At 42.4% G+C, this 14843-nt stretch overlaps 1 protein-coding gene across 1 annotated transcript in view; it reads left to right on the forward strand.

The window, feature by feature from the left end:
* The window catches only part of EXOC4 (exocyst complex component 4), a 448906-nt gene that overhangs the window by 82875 nt on the left and 351188 nt on the right, over window positions 1-14843 (forward strand). The window contains exons 8-9 of the mRNA XM_063448300.1: window positions 8686-8831; window positions 9552-9640. Coding sequence (XP_063304370.1) covers window positions 8686-8831; window positions 9552-9640 — 235 coding nt within the window. The remainder of the gene's footprint in view (window positions 1-8685; window positions 8832-9551; window positions 9641-14843) is intronic.

Raw genomic sequence — 14843 nt, forward strand, 5'->3', positions numbered from 1 at the left:
GACAGGGACCTTATATCCTGTTAAATCAATTATGGTTGACAGCTTAGACCAATATCATTTAATTTGGTGACAGTGTCACCAGATGTGCTTTGATGTGCTTAGAATCTCCAACATCTATTGATGGTTGGGGGGCTATGTGATGAAGTGTTTGTGGGGTATTATGCCATTGACATAATAATTTAGAATTTACTTCTGAAAGTGTGTTTTAGAAGTGTGGATTAGAGTAAATTGTTTCCTCCATTACTCTGGGGACCTGTTTATGTCTAGGTCTTTGGACCAAGAAGGGGTAACCTTTCCAAAAGGCCACTACTCCATACTAATTCTTCTTAACCTCTCTGCTGCCTTTGACACTGTTGATCATGTTCTCCTTCTTCAAACTCTTCAATCACTCAGTATCTGTGACACTGTGCTCTTGTGGTTTTCCTCCTATCTCCCAACGCTCATTCAGTGTCTCATTTTCTAATGAAATCTCCTCCCTTAGTCCTGTCTCGGTTGGAGTCTCCCAAGGCTCTGTCCTTGGTCCTCTTCTGTTTTCTCTTTACACTGCCTCTCTTGGCAAACTTATCACCTCATTTAGATTCCACTACCAGCTATACATCGATGACCCCCTGCTATATCTCTCCTCCCTGGACCTCTCCGCTGCTGTCCTGCAACATGTCACTGCTTGCCTTTCTTCCATCTCTGACTAAATGTCCTCCCGCTTTCTGAAACTCAATCTCTCTAAAACTGAGCTGCTTGTCTTTCCTCCTCCTAATACTGATCCTCCTCTTTCTCTCTCCCTTCAATTTAGTGGTACCCACATCAGTCCATTCTTGCAAGCACGCTTTCTTGGATTTATACTTAATTCTCTCCTCACCTTTGAGTCTCACATCCAGTCTGTTACCAAATTCCATAGATTCCACCTTAAAAACATAGCCGGCATCCGGCCCTTTCTTACACAAAGTACGACCAAGGACCTTGTCCATGCTCTAGTAATCTCTCACATGGAATCTTGTAACCCTCTCCTAATTGGTCCCATGGAAAAGGAAAATCTTATTTCAACTTCTTCACCTCCCTGTTCAGTATGTTTAAGGATCTTGCTTTTTTCATTGTTTCCAATAGGGATACCCATAATCTTTGAGTTGGTCCCAACTGCTTAGAGGTTCTTGGTGTCTTGTTTAAGTCAAAACACTTATTTCTAGGCATCTGGCATGATTTATTCTGACATTTCACTGTGAAAATATCATGTAGGAATTAGTATCTTTGCACTTCACCTTTAATTAAGGTGTTTAGTCCGTTCTATCTATCCTGAAGAGATACGAGTATATGTACTTTATCTGCTAACGGTAGTCCATTTATTTCTAAGGTTTCAGAAATCACTTAACCTTTATTTGTTACTGCAGATGCATAGAAATCAGTGTAATGAACATAGACGTTTACATTGTGTAAGTTTCATGGCTCTTGAAATTGCAAAGAATAATCTGTTCTATTGAGTTTCGGAAGAAGGAATACATTGTATGAAGCACTGTCATTTCTTCTAGAACACATTGGATTTTTGGCATAATGATACATTAACTCATGCAAAACCACGAGCTTTTAATATCTGCATTAGAACATTAGAAAGGAAAGCCTATTTAATAAGGTCAAAGAGTAGTCATTTTTGCAAACATGAGCATCGGAGTTTAGTGGATACAAAATTGGTTCGTGTTTCTCATAACATATTTTTCTGTTTCGTGTTTTTATTTTTATTGAGTTTTAAGCACAGTATAGAAAATGATCACTTATTTAAAAAGCACTAACAGACAACAGCTGCAGAATGAGAAAAACATAGGTGTTAATGACATTGAAACAGGTTATACAAAGTTGGATCTCTGTGAGCGAAAACAGGATAAATAATAGAATTTGGCCTATTTAGAATAATCAGGCTTTAAAAAAACAGTCCTTTAATAATATGTAGTAACAGATACCTAGAGACAGGTAAATATATATTGTAATTGGGGACAACCGACGATCAAGAAATTAGAACAGTTGGTATAACATCCCAATAATTTGTAGTGGATGGCAGACAAGAAGTAATGAGGAATCAGCCCTTTATTTGATACATAGTGCTTAATATAAATCTTATAATGACTAGTTGACTGTCAAATGTAAACTTATACAGGCATATATGAATGTGCATATGGGATTTTGTATTGATAGTGTTGAAGCATGGAAAACTGGAACATGGATTTATGAATGTTATTGTTGTGTGTACTGCATAATATAAGCAGATGTTGCCCAAGCGATAACATTTACATTTTGGAGTTCATTCTGCTATTCTTTGTTTTGCTCAGTAATCCCATCAAATTATTTCTAGGTGGTGACATTTTGTTTGTGTGTCAGATGTCTGTACAATGTAATCAGAAACTATCATCAATGTGCCTACTGGAGAGTGCTCTTACTGGGGACAAAACCAAGTGGAAATTGCAATCACTTGAGTTTTTTTTCCAACAAATGATGTTTATAATCTGTACTTTATGAAAAGAAAGACTTTAGTTATTTGGGGGCTAACAGCAGGTAAAACTAAAGTGTGTTTTCCTTTGTAACATACAGTATTCTGCTACAAAGAGGATTCACTTAAAGAGGTTCCCAAGCAAGTAAAAGCAATAAACTGGGCAAATCTGAACTGCAATGTATTCCCAGGGCCGGTGCAAGGATTTTTGCCGCCCTAGGCAAAAAAAAATTTGCCGCCCCCCCATATGTCCAGCCCACCATGTGACATCACAATGCCCCGCCCATATGCTCTGCCATATGGGCCAACGCCAGTCTTCACAAAGTGTCTTATCTGAAAAGACAGTGTGTTTACATTAAAAAGCCTACAGGCACAGGCTATAGACACCAGAACCACTACATTATGCTGTAGTGCTTCTGGTGACTATAGTATCCATTTAATGTGAGGTAAATTAGAGATTAGTGCCACTAATAATATATTGGATTGCCTACTTACCACCAGATGAGGACAAGAGGCTGATGATGGGCTCAGTCTGGCTCCACAGGTCTGGTGTAGAAGAGGCTCTCTGGAGACTGTTTTTAACAGTGCTCACAACAATTAACGAACAGGAAGCAGCTCCATTTTTTAGGGCCCCTTACACAGCTCAAGGTCTGGGCCCCCAGGGGGCATACGCCTACAATGCCCACCCATAAATCCACCTACATGGCCCATCCATGAGTTGGGGATGTTTTATGTGTGCAATTTGTGTAAGGGATGTAGTGTGTTTATAGGGGATGTAGTGTGTGTTTGCGTGTAAGGAATGCATTGTATGTTTCTGTGTGTGTGTGTGTAAGGGGTGCAAGGTTTGTTTCTGTGTATGTAATTGAATGCAGTGTGTGTCTGTAAGGGGTGCATTAATTATGTAAGAGAACGTAAGGGATGAATTGTGTGTTTCGGGTGTGTCTGTGTGTGAGTAGGAATGCATTGTATGTTTCTGTGTGTGTGTGGGGGGGATGCATTGTGTATGTGTGTAGTGTAAAAGAGAGGGTTTGTGGGGTAGGATAGGGACTGAGATGGGAACAGCTTTCTTTTTTTTTTTTAATTCATAGTGCTCTCCCCTCAATTATTGATTTCCCCTTCCCTTCTGTCCCTCCGTGTTCTCCCCTTCTGTCACTTAGTGCTCTCCCTTGGCCCCCTGTCCCTCTGCAGTCCCACTTGGTGGTCTTCTCACTCCCCCCTCCCCCCTTAGTGGTCCTCCCTCTCCCAAACCCCTTAGTGGTCCTCCCTCTCCCAAACCCCTTAGTAGACATTCCCCTACTCCCCCCACCCCCTTAGTGGTAATCACCCTCCTCCCCTCTCCTTAGTAGTCCTCCCTCCTTACCCCCCTTTGGTGGTCCTTCCCCCCCTTAGTGGTCCTTATCCCCCCTCCCCTAGTGGTTCTTATCCCCCCTCCCTCCCTCCCCTAGTGGTCCTTATCCCCCCTCCCTCCCTCCCCTAGTGGTCCTTATCCCCCCTCCCCTAGTGGTCCTTATCCCCCCTCCCCTAGTGGTCCTTATCCCCCCTCCCCTAGTGGTCCTTATCCCCCCTCCCCTAGTGGTCCTTATCCCCCCTCCCCTAGTGGTCCTTATCCCCCCTCCCCTAGTGGTCCTTATCCCCCCCTCCCCTAGTGGTCCTTATCCCCCCCTCCCCTAGTGGTCCTTATCCCCCCCAACCTCCCATAGTGGTCCTTATCCCCCCCAACCTCCCATAGTGGTCCTTACCCCCCCTCCCATAGTGGTCCTTACCCCCCCCTCCCTCCCATAGTGGTCCTTACCCCCCCCCTCCCTCCCATAGTGGTCCTTATTCCCCCCCCTCCCTCCCATAGTGATCCTTATCCCCCTCCCTCCCATAGCGCTCCTTATCCCCCCTCCCTCCCATAGTGGTCCTTATCCCCCCCCTCCCTCCCATAGTGGTCCTTATCCCCCCCCTCCCTTAGTGGTCCTTATCCCCCCCTCCCTTAGTGGTCCTTATCCCCCCCTCCCTTAGTGGTCCTTATACCCCCCCTTAGTGGTCCTTATACCCCTCCCCCCTTAGTGGTCCTTATACCCCCCCTCCCTTAGTGGTCCTTATACCCCCCCCCTCCCTTAGTGGTCCTTATACCCCCCCCCTCCCTTAGTGGTCCTTATACCCCCCCCCTCCCTTAGTGGTCCTTATACCCCCCCCTCCCTTAGTGATCCTTATACCCCCCCCCCTCCCTTAGTGATCCTTATACCCCCCCTCCCTTAGTGGTCCTTATACCCCCCCTCCCTTAGTGGTCCTTATACCCCCCTCCCTTAGTGGTCCTTATACCCCCCTTAGTGGTCCTTATACCCCCCCTTAGTGGTCCTTATACCCCCCCCCCCCTCCCTTAGTGGTCCTTATACCCCCCCTCTCCCTTAGTGGTCCTTATACCACCCCCCCTCTCCCTTAGTGGTCCTTATACCCCCCCTCCTCTCCCTTAGTGGTCCTTATACCCCCCCCTCCTCTCCCTTAGTGGTCCTTAAACCCCCCTCTCCCTTAGTGGTCCTTATACCCCCCCCCCCTCCTCTCCCTTAGTGGTCCTTATACCCCCCCCTCCTCTCCCTTAGTTGTCCTTAACCCCCCCTCTCCCTTAGTGGTCCTTAACCCCCCCCTCCCTTAGTGGTCCTTAACCCCCCCCTCCCTTAGTGGTCCTTAACCCCCCCCCCTTCCCCCCCTTAGTGGTCCTTACCCTTCCCTCCTGCCCATGTAGCGTGGCCGGGCGGCGCGGAACGCGAGACACTGAGTGAGCACTTCCTGTCATTCCGCCGGCGGCCGGGTACAGGAAACAAAGGTTCCTGTCTCGCGTTCCGCGCCGCCCGGCCACGCTACATGGAGAGACCGGCAGGAGGGAGCGCTTTGCGCTTCCCTCCTGCCGGTCATAAACCCGGCCGCCCTCCAGGCAGCAGTGCTGCGCCGCCTGGGGCTTGCTAAAGCGCTCAGGCGGCGCAGCATGAGGAGCCACAGCGGGGACAGGGATCCGGCGCCCCCTGGTAAGTTGCGCCCTAGGCGGCTGCCTAGGTCGCCTTACAGGTGGCGCCGGCCCTGTGTATTCCAAAGAGTAAGGTAGAAAGCAAACTAGTTTTCGTGATTGCATTGCTTTACGTTTTTATTTCCTTTCCATAGTAAACATAAAAACATAGATTGTATATGCTGTGCTTTCACACTTTGATTGGGCCGATAAAAAGGACTCCCATGTCTGTCTTTGGGTTAATAGTTTAAATTGTTTTAATAAGTGAATGTGAAAGACACTGAAACTTCTTGTGCCTCAAGCTTTTTCAGAGGGTTTATGGTGCTTAAGCAATTAAATGCCCTCTCCCAGAGGTTGCTAAAGTGCCTCTATAAAGTAAAAGGTTTTAATTTTTGTTTTCATTGAGTTAAGAAACATTAGGAAATCTACATTAATGGTGTTTCTAATTGTACAATTGGCGTTGCTAATGGATTTAATTTTGCTGGCAGCCATTTCATTACCTAAATTACCCTAAATGTGTTGCTGGCAATGGGCTGTTTTATTTAATTATTATTATTATTTATATCTTTCTTTCTTTATGTTTTAATATCAAGGTATTGCTTGAAAAAGAAAATAAAGTTTCATATTTTATATGTTGGTTTAAAGTTTTTATTTTGTTTGTTTCACTATAGTTTATTAATAATGTGTGCTATAATTAAACAATAGCATTTTAAAGTTCAACTGTTGTCAGATTTTCACTTCCCATTAAATTTTTTTAGATTTAACAAAAGTTAATTCTCTTTTTGAAATTATGTATATTTTTTTATATCAAAAATGTATAACTTTTTACCTGGTAGAGCAACCATGGTGAGCCAGATTAATTAGGTTGATAAGTTGGTCAGTTGAGAGAGTCTGACTTAACATGACAGCCAGATTAAAATATTTTGTTTATTTTTTTGACAAATCAATGTCATAAAAATATATAATTTCAAGTATCGTTAAATGTGATAAACCAAGGACAGAACCATGGGGTTGCAAACAGAGGGGATGGGGAGAAGAGGCAGACCCAGAGAAAGGAACACGGAAAAACATTGGAGAGGTTGGAGCAGCACCAGCAGAGAGCAGTATCCCGTGGACCGAGATTACAGAGAATGAGAAGAAGCTGTTGATGATCAACAGTGTCAAAGGCAGCAGAAAGATCAAGAGTAATTAAGATAGAGTAATTTTTTTTTGGGGGGGGGGGGGGTTTGATATGTTTTGTATCTGCATTGTGATTATTTATATGATGTTAATTTGTTTCATTTGATTTGATTTTCCCTTTGTATCTCTAAAAAAGAAAAAAAAAGAAAAAATTAAAAAAAAAAAAAGAGTAATGGGCGCAAGATTTTGCAGCGATTAAATCTTTGGATACTTTGGTCACAGTCGTTTTCAACAGTGACGAGCGCGATATTGTCCATGTTATGTTTGAAATTTACATAGCTCTGTCTGTGAACTAGTCAGATGCTTGCTTCACAAGCGAAAGTTAAGTACTTTTGAGTGTTAAAACTAAAAAATGTGCTAATGCTTAAAAGCTATTTTAGGTTAAAACAAAATAGTCTTATACCGTTATGCAAGGCCTTTAAGGGATTTTATTACATTTCACGTTTTGAGGGAAAAAAAGTTTTTTGCCAATTTAAAGGATTTGGGACATGTTAGTGTAAAGATATATAACATTGCTTTTGAGCGTTTATTGTTTATGATATAGTTTTCTAATAATGTGTTCTTTAGCTAGTTAACTAGCAGTGATGTAACATTAGATAAAATATTTAATTGTATTCCTTGTCACCTTTACATTGGATTATCTAAACACACTGATGATAAAGAAAACATTTAAATATTTAAATTTTTAATTGGTCTGGTACTCATATTGATATACAAACTCGTTTAGAAATTGTTTGTTAAAATGTTAGGCTAATAATATTTTATTGAATACAATATGGTGTAACCCCTTCACAGTGTACACACATCTTCAAATATACACCAAGTCTGAATGCTTTTTACTTGCTCTTTTTAAAATACATTTTGTAAATGATATTGGCAACCATTTGATCTTTGTGATCTTTACCTCACTCTCCATCATTCCAAAAGCTAGATGGTTTGATAGATCACACACAGGCTCTTCATTGTTCTCTTAAAGTAATATGTTAAACATGACAGAATCAACTGGCAGTAACAATAGCTTCCTTGTAGTTTCCCCAGTACAGTTTTCATCTGCCTATTTCAAAAACTACATAAGGAGTAAATATGTATCCCACCTTTTATCTTCAGCATGGTCTCTGTGTTTGGCTTGTGAAAATGTGAATTTTAAAATGTAAATAATTGTCTTGCCGAGGCAGAGGGTTCCACAGCTAAGCAGGAATCCTGAATGTTTGGTATTGCATGCCATGCAGGTTTTCACCTCGCTGTCCTTTTCCGCAGTGATTGAGCACCAGGTTTTTGTGTCCACTGAGACTTGGGATATTCAGGAGTTTATTTGAAAACCAGGGAGATTACTATATTAGTGAGCAGTAGGCAGACATTGGCCATGGAAGTGCAAATCATGGTAAATATGGCAGCAGGAAATCCAAACAAGAATGGATACAAACATGGAACTCAGGAACCATGCTGGATCAAGAGTCCACACGTGGAACCACCTGTGGCCTGGCATGGAGGATAAAAAGAGACTTGTTTTATAGAGTCATGTACTTGGCTATGAGTTGTACATTATAAATATGTCAACCCAGGAGGAGCTCTGTATTCTTGCTTTTGCTCGGGGTTATTATGATATTATAATCTTACCTATTTACTTTCAGGTATGTTTAATGGTAAGCAAATAAACTATATAACAAGTTAAACGAATCCAAAAGAGCGCTAAATAGGCATTCAAAAGGGAAAAAAAACTTTTGTAACCCACAGTAATTGAAAGTACTAATATGTGGAAAACAAGAAAATATACTGATATTCAATTGTTTATAATCCTGTTTATGGAATACATTTGTTAAACTGTTTCACCATCTTTGAATTATAGTGGTATACGATTCTATAGCAGAAATCTTTTCTCATTTTCTTTTTTTTTTTTTTACATGCTGATGAGACCATCCTAATTATCTATGCCAGTCATCTGTTAGAAGTATTTTTTGCGCTCCACTTTTCCTATACTTTTAGTTAAACTATAAATACATTTTTTGGAGAGATTTTTATGCAGAACCGTATCTCTTTATCTTCTATTCAGATACTGCTGACTGAATACCTGGACATGAAGAACACCAAAACCTCCTCCGAACCATCAGCCCAGCTTAGTTATGCTAGTACTGGGAGAGAGTTTGCTGCCTTCTTTGCAAAGAAAAAGCCTCAAAGACCAAAAAACTCTCTTTTTAAGTATGAAGTTTTGATTTTCTTCCAAAATTGCCATTAGTCGATCATTCAGTGTGAATATGTACCACATATGTATCAAATTTTTGTGTGTATGTATATGGCTTGACTGGTGTGCAGATCTGTGTTTAACAATGTATTGACTATCCACTGACTTCAGGTGGAAGGGGTTTTCAACCACTATTTTTACCCCAACCATAACTTTCTTGGTTTGTGCTCTGCAAGTAACGCCAAACCTCAATAGCAATCCAGTAACCAACCTCATGCTGATGAGTTGCATTACCATGAAACAGCTGTCCATGAGTGGTTCACTGCTTTGCATCTCTTCCTGAGTTGTGTTTCAAAGCTGTTGTTTGCAGCAAACACAAACTCCAAGGAATCTATGTTTAAAATGGAATAATGAGGCAAAAACTTGATTCTTTGTTGAACTAATTTGCATATGTACGCCCAGAATCCCTTGCAGTAGTAACATCACTGCAAATTTGAGATTTCTGTGGGAAATGCAAGTCTTATGGCTTGACTGGTGTGCAGATCTATGTTTAACAATGTATTGACCTAATATGTGAGAGTGATCTCTTTTCAAATCCTGTTTGAGTGACATAGATGTGTAAAACTTTCTTTAGGGCTTTAGAGGCTCAGAGCTTTAATGTAATGCTGATTTATACTTAGCTGTATGTGTTAGGCTAATGTGTTGTACCAGTTTTAAGTCTATTCTATTTCCATTAGGTTTGAGTCATCGTCTCATGCCATCAGTATGAGTGCCTACTTAAGGGAGCAGAGAAGAGAACTGTACAGCAAGAGTGGGGAGCTTCAAGGTAGGGTTTTGTTATTTTGCCAGTCCTTGGCTTGATTTGGTCAAATGTCCTGTGAGAATGTATAATGTAGCCCTGCCTGTCCTATCTATTTTTTTTTGTTTTAGTGTAGTACAGCACACTGGTATAATGCATGCAAATAATGTGATAATATATAGATTGTTTTTAATAATATCAATTCATTAACTATGCATACCTGAAAAAAAAAAAAAATATATATATATATATATATATGTGTGTGTGTTACTTAAAGCCCTACAGTGATGAACTTTAGAATTGATGAAGGTTTGTATACCATGGAGTTAAAGCTTATGTGATTTCTCCCCTGTCCCATAGTGTTCTAAACTCCCCCCCCCCCCCCTGCTGTCCCATAGTGTTCTTTTCTCCCCCCTCCCCTGTCCCATAGTGTTCTTTTCTCCACCCCCATTTCCTGTCCAATAGTGTTCTTTTCTCCCCCCTCCCCTGTCCCATCATGTTCTTTTCTCCCCCTCCCTCCCCTGTCCCATAGTGTTCTTTTCTTTCCCCCTCCCCTGTCCCATAGTGTTCTTTTCTCCCACCCGTCCCATAGTGTTCTTTTATCCCCCCTGTCCCATAGTGTTCTTTTATCCCCCTGTCCCATAGTGTTCTTTTATCCCCCCGTCCCATTGTATTCCTTCCCCCCCTCCCCTGTCCCATAGTATTCCTTTTACACCCCTCCCCTATCCCATAGTATTCATTTCCCCCCTCCCCTGTCCCATAGTATTCCTTTTCCCCCCTCACCTTTCCCATAGTATTCCTTTTCCCCCCTCACCTTTCCCATAGTATTCCTTTTCCACCTCTCCTGTCCCATAGTGTTCTTTTCTCCCCCCTCCGCTGTCCCATAGTGTTCTTTTCTCCCCCCTCCCCTGTCCCATAGTGTTCTTTTCTCCCCCCTCCCCGTCCCATATTGTTCTTCCCCCCCGTCCCTTGTCTCATAGTGTTCTTTCCCCCTCCCCTGTCCCATAGTGTTCTTTCCCCCTCCCCTGTCCCATAGTGTTCTTTCCCCCTCCCCTGTCCCATAGTGTTCTTTCCCCCTCCCCTGTCCCATAGTGTTCTTCCCCCCCTCCCCTGTCCCATAGTGTTCTTTCCCCCTTCCCCTGTCCCATAGTGTTCTTTCCTCCCTCCCCTGTCCCATAGTGTTCTTCCCCCCCCCGTCCCATAGTGTTTCCCCCCCGTCCCATAGTGTTTCCCCCCCGTCCCATAGTGTTCTCACCCCCCCCCCCATCCCAAGTGCAGTATTTTTTACTTTTTATGTTATCATTATTATCTTTCATTGTGATATATAATCATCTGAATTGTTAATGCAAGCATGTCTGTTAAACTATGCACTACAAACATTTTAAATTTTGTCAAATTTGACCCGTTTTTGGCCAAAACGGGATAGGCCCATTTTCGGCCGAAAATTGTGGCAGCCGAAATTTTGGTGCATCCCTAATTTAAACGGTTATTAATGAGGTATAGGAGAATGCTCAGTATATCCTAATTCAGATATGGCAGTATATTCTCAACTTATTGTCTCTACTTGATCTTTAGCTATCTGTTTGGCTCCTTTCATACCGTAATTACTTAACCCATTTGTTGTTTAATATAAGTGTTTATATTCTGGAACTTTTATATGAATATTGACTGAGCTTGGCATCATTCTGCTTCCCATAAATAAATTGTCTATTTTCCTAGATTGAGTGTATATCCATAGTTCATTGGATCGCTGCTTTGCTAACCATAAAGCAAAGATTTGTTTTTTTAATCTTCCGGGTGATATGAGTGTTTATAGCGGTCTCTAAAATGGGGGCCCCCCCGCAATGGAACTCTGTGCATGGACCTGAATTCCGGTACCCTAATGCATCCTGAAATTGAACTGCTAGACACATTTTAAAGTGCATGCAATGCTGAGGGGGAAAACATTCAATACAAATAAAGGAAAACTAAAGCAACATATACAATATATTAGTGCATTAAGTGCTGATCCTACTTTCTTTTTCTTGCAATCGATACAGTACTACGCTCATGCGTTCTTGTTGGATCCAACAATATTTTTCAGACCTCGAAATTAAGATAGACTTGCAAAAGTGAACACAGTACATGTATATCTGCATGATGAGCATAACCTCGGTAGCATCAAGGATATTATTTGTCTCCTCTGGGTCTTTCTGATTGATGTGTTACTGACAGGTTCTTCCGCAGGACAGCGCTGTATTGTTTTACTTGATGTGTCCTGCTTTCCAGTCAAATAGGTATACTTCCAGTGCGAATGGTGCATTGCCAAGAAATGCTACATAAAATTTCTCTTAGGAATTTGGAAATTTGCCGCAAAATGTTTTAGTAATAGGTGTCTGTCATCCATCCCCCTATGTCCTTTCCATTTATCTAATGTGATCTGTTATAGCAATGTCGTTTTCAGAATTACAGATACTTTCCCTTTAAACTCTAAAAGTACAGTTTTATAAATGTTTTTTGTTGTAAAACCCTGTCTTCCTGTTTCTGTGGTATTAATGCAATCACCTCAGCCAAGCATCGTAAGTCCACTCATTTCTTCTTCGTGTGTCTTTTCCAACTTGTCGGATTAGCTTCAGTCTCTCTTCAAAGACCATCCAATCAAGGAGGGGTTATTAAAACTGGGGAGCTTTATGACTGAGAATTAATTAGTGGAGCATTTTCATGCAAAACATCCAATTTTTTGATTAGCAACGGAGCAGGGCTGCAATTAACACTCTGGGAAGCTTATGTTTCCAGCTTTTTGATTCTCAGGAAATAAGATTATCAAACCGGGGTCAGGCACTTGACAGCGGAGGGTTTCAGTGTGTAAGAAAATAATTTGTTTCTTGATTTTGTTGGGGAGATTGCCATTAAGACTGTGACTGGAAGAGGAGGGAGGAGACTCCCAGCATCCTTTGAATGCAGGCTGCTCTATTATAAAAGGCAACATTCTATTGACGGTTAAATCTTCTCAAATGATATATTTTCAGTACCATTGTGAATTCACATAAAAATCTCAATTATGAACATGGTGTGTTTCTACATTTTGATACAGTCAGGGACATGTTTTCATAATTTATTTACACTTTTTTGCTTATTGTTTCTATTCATTTGCGACTAGTGTAAATGTTGATTGATGACTCTTACTTTTGAGGTACTGTGTATGACTGGTGCATTTAGTCCAGGGTGAGTCAAACACCTTTGTATGTATTGGGGCTGATGTGTACTCTCGTCATTGTGCTCAGACACCCAGGAGTAGTTGCAGTCTAAGCGCAGGACTTATATTTGTATATTAGTATTTACTTTTGTATCACACAGCCATGTTACAATGGTGCCACCCACCCCATGTGTTCCCTATTAAGTGTTTATTAGTATGTATTAGTATTAGTATTAGACTTTAGAAAAATACCCCTCTCTGTATCATTAGATATTTTTTATTTTTTACCTGAAGCTGGAGGAAGCAAGGTAAATTGTAAAAGAGGTTTGCCTTGATGTGGCAGGTGAGCTAACAATATAATGGCCATTGGAATGATTCTAAAAACCTCCACTTATTTAAATATGCATAGGGATTGGGGATAGTGCGCAAGTAACAATTTTCCTTGGTTTTTATTGTATGTATTGCTTCTGATGCATGCTATGGTCATTGCTGCCGCCCAGGAGTAGTGGGTGTCTGAGTGCAGGACTTATTTTTTTTTTGTATTTAAGTCAAACACCTGCCTTCCAACTTTTAGCCGACGACAACACCCTTAAAGCAATGCCAGCGAGCAACAAATAAAGGAACTGGCAAAGATTCTTTCATTGTAGAAGTCTGTTGTTTGAGTTCAGCATTGATGAATGGCATTTGGAGTATTGGGTGTATAAAGGTACTGTGCTGACTTTATCAGTTTTAGAAGACCCATACCATATCAGAGGCACTGGGACCTGACTTAAATCCAGGGCCGGATTAACATAGGGGCTGATGGAGCTGCAGCTCCAGGCCCAGGCCCATGGAATAGGCCCATTAAAAAAAAAAAAAAAAAAAATTTTTTTTTTTTTTACACACTACTCTTAGGTTTGCCACCTGACTGGTATTTTATTGTCACAGCCAGTATTTGAGGCTGCCTAGCCATGCTGGTATTGCAGTTATACCGGCAATACAAATGCAGGCATTTTTCTCAGAATAAATGGAGATTACTCTGCGATACCAGCACCAGCCAGTAGGGGTCACTGTGTGTGGAGAGAGGCAGGGATAAGAAGTTACAGCATATCACTGCCTCTCTCTACTACTCACTGATCCGTGGGGGAGCAGCTACACAGCACAGAGTCCAGACAGCAGCTCTACAGCTCAGGTAAGTGAGGGATGGGGGAAAGGCAGCAGGTACACATGGGGACACTGAGACACAAGGGGACACAAGGGGACACTGAGACACAAGGGGACACTAGGGGACACTGAGACACTAGGGGGCACTGAGACACTAGGGGACATATGGAGACACTAGGGGACATATGGAGACACTAGGGGACACTGAGACACTAGGGGACACTGAGACACTAGGACACATGGGGACACAGACACTGGGAGACCTGGGGACACTGAGACACTTGGGGACATTGGAAAACATGGGGACACTGAGACACTGGGACACATGGGGATGCTGTGAGACATAGGGACATTGGGAGACACTGAAACATTGGGACACGGAGACACTATGACACTATGTCCCCATGTCTCCCAGTGTCCCCATGTCCCCTAGCCAGTGTCCCTAGTGTGCCCCATGTCTCTCAGTGTGCCTAGTGTCCCCATGTGTCCTTATATGTCCCAGTGTCCCTATGTCTATGTCCACAACTGTCCCCATGTCTCCCAGTGTCCTCAAGGTCTCCCAGCTAGTGTCCCCTAGTCTCCCAGTGTCTCTGTGTTCCCATATCTCTGTGTCCCTAGTGTCTTAGTGTCCCCAAATGTTTCAGTGTCCCCATGCCTCCCAGTGTCTGTGTTCCTAGTGTCTCAGTGTGCCTAGTGTCCCCATGTCTCCCAGTGTCCCTATATGTCCCAGTGTCCCCATGTCTATGTCCACAACTTTCCTCATGCCTCCCAGTGTCCTCAAGTGTTGGTCTCCCAGCCAGTGTACCCTAGTCTCCCAGTGTCTCTGTGTTCCCATATCTATGTGTCCCTAGTGTCTTAGTGTCCCCATGTCTCCCAGTGTCTGTGTCCCTAGTGTCTCAGTGTCCCCATGTC

This window comes from Pelobates fuscus, chromosome 3 (assembly GCF_036172605.1).
Source record: "Pelobates fuscus isolate aPelFus1 chromosome 3, aPelFus1.pri, whole genome shotgun sequence".
NCBI lineage: Eukaryota > Metazoa > Chordata > Amphibia > Anura > Pelobatidae > Pelobates > Pelobates fuscus.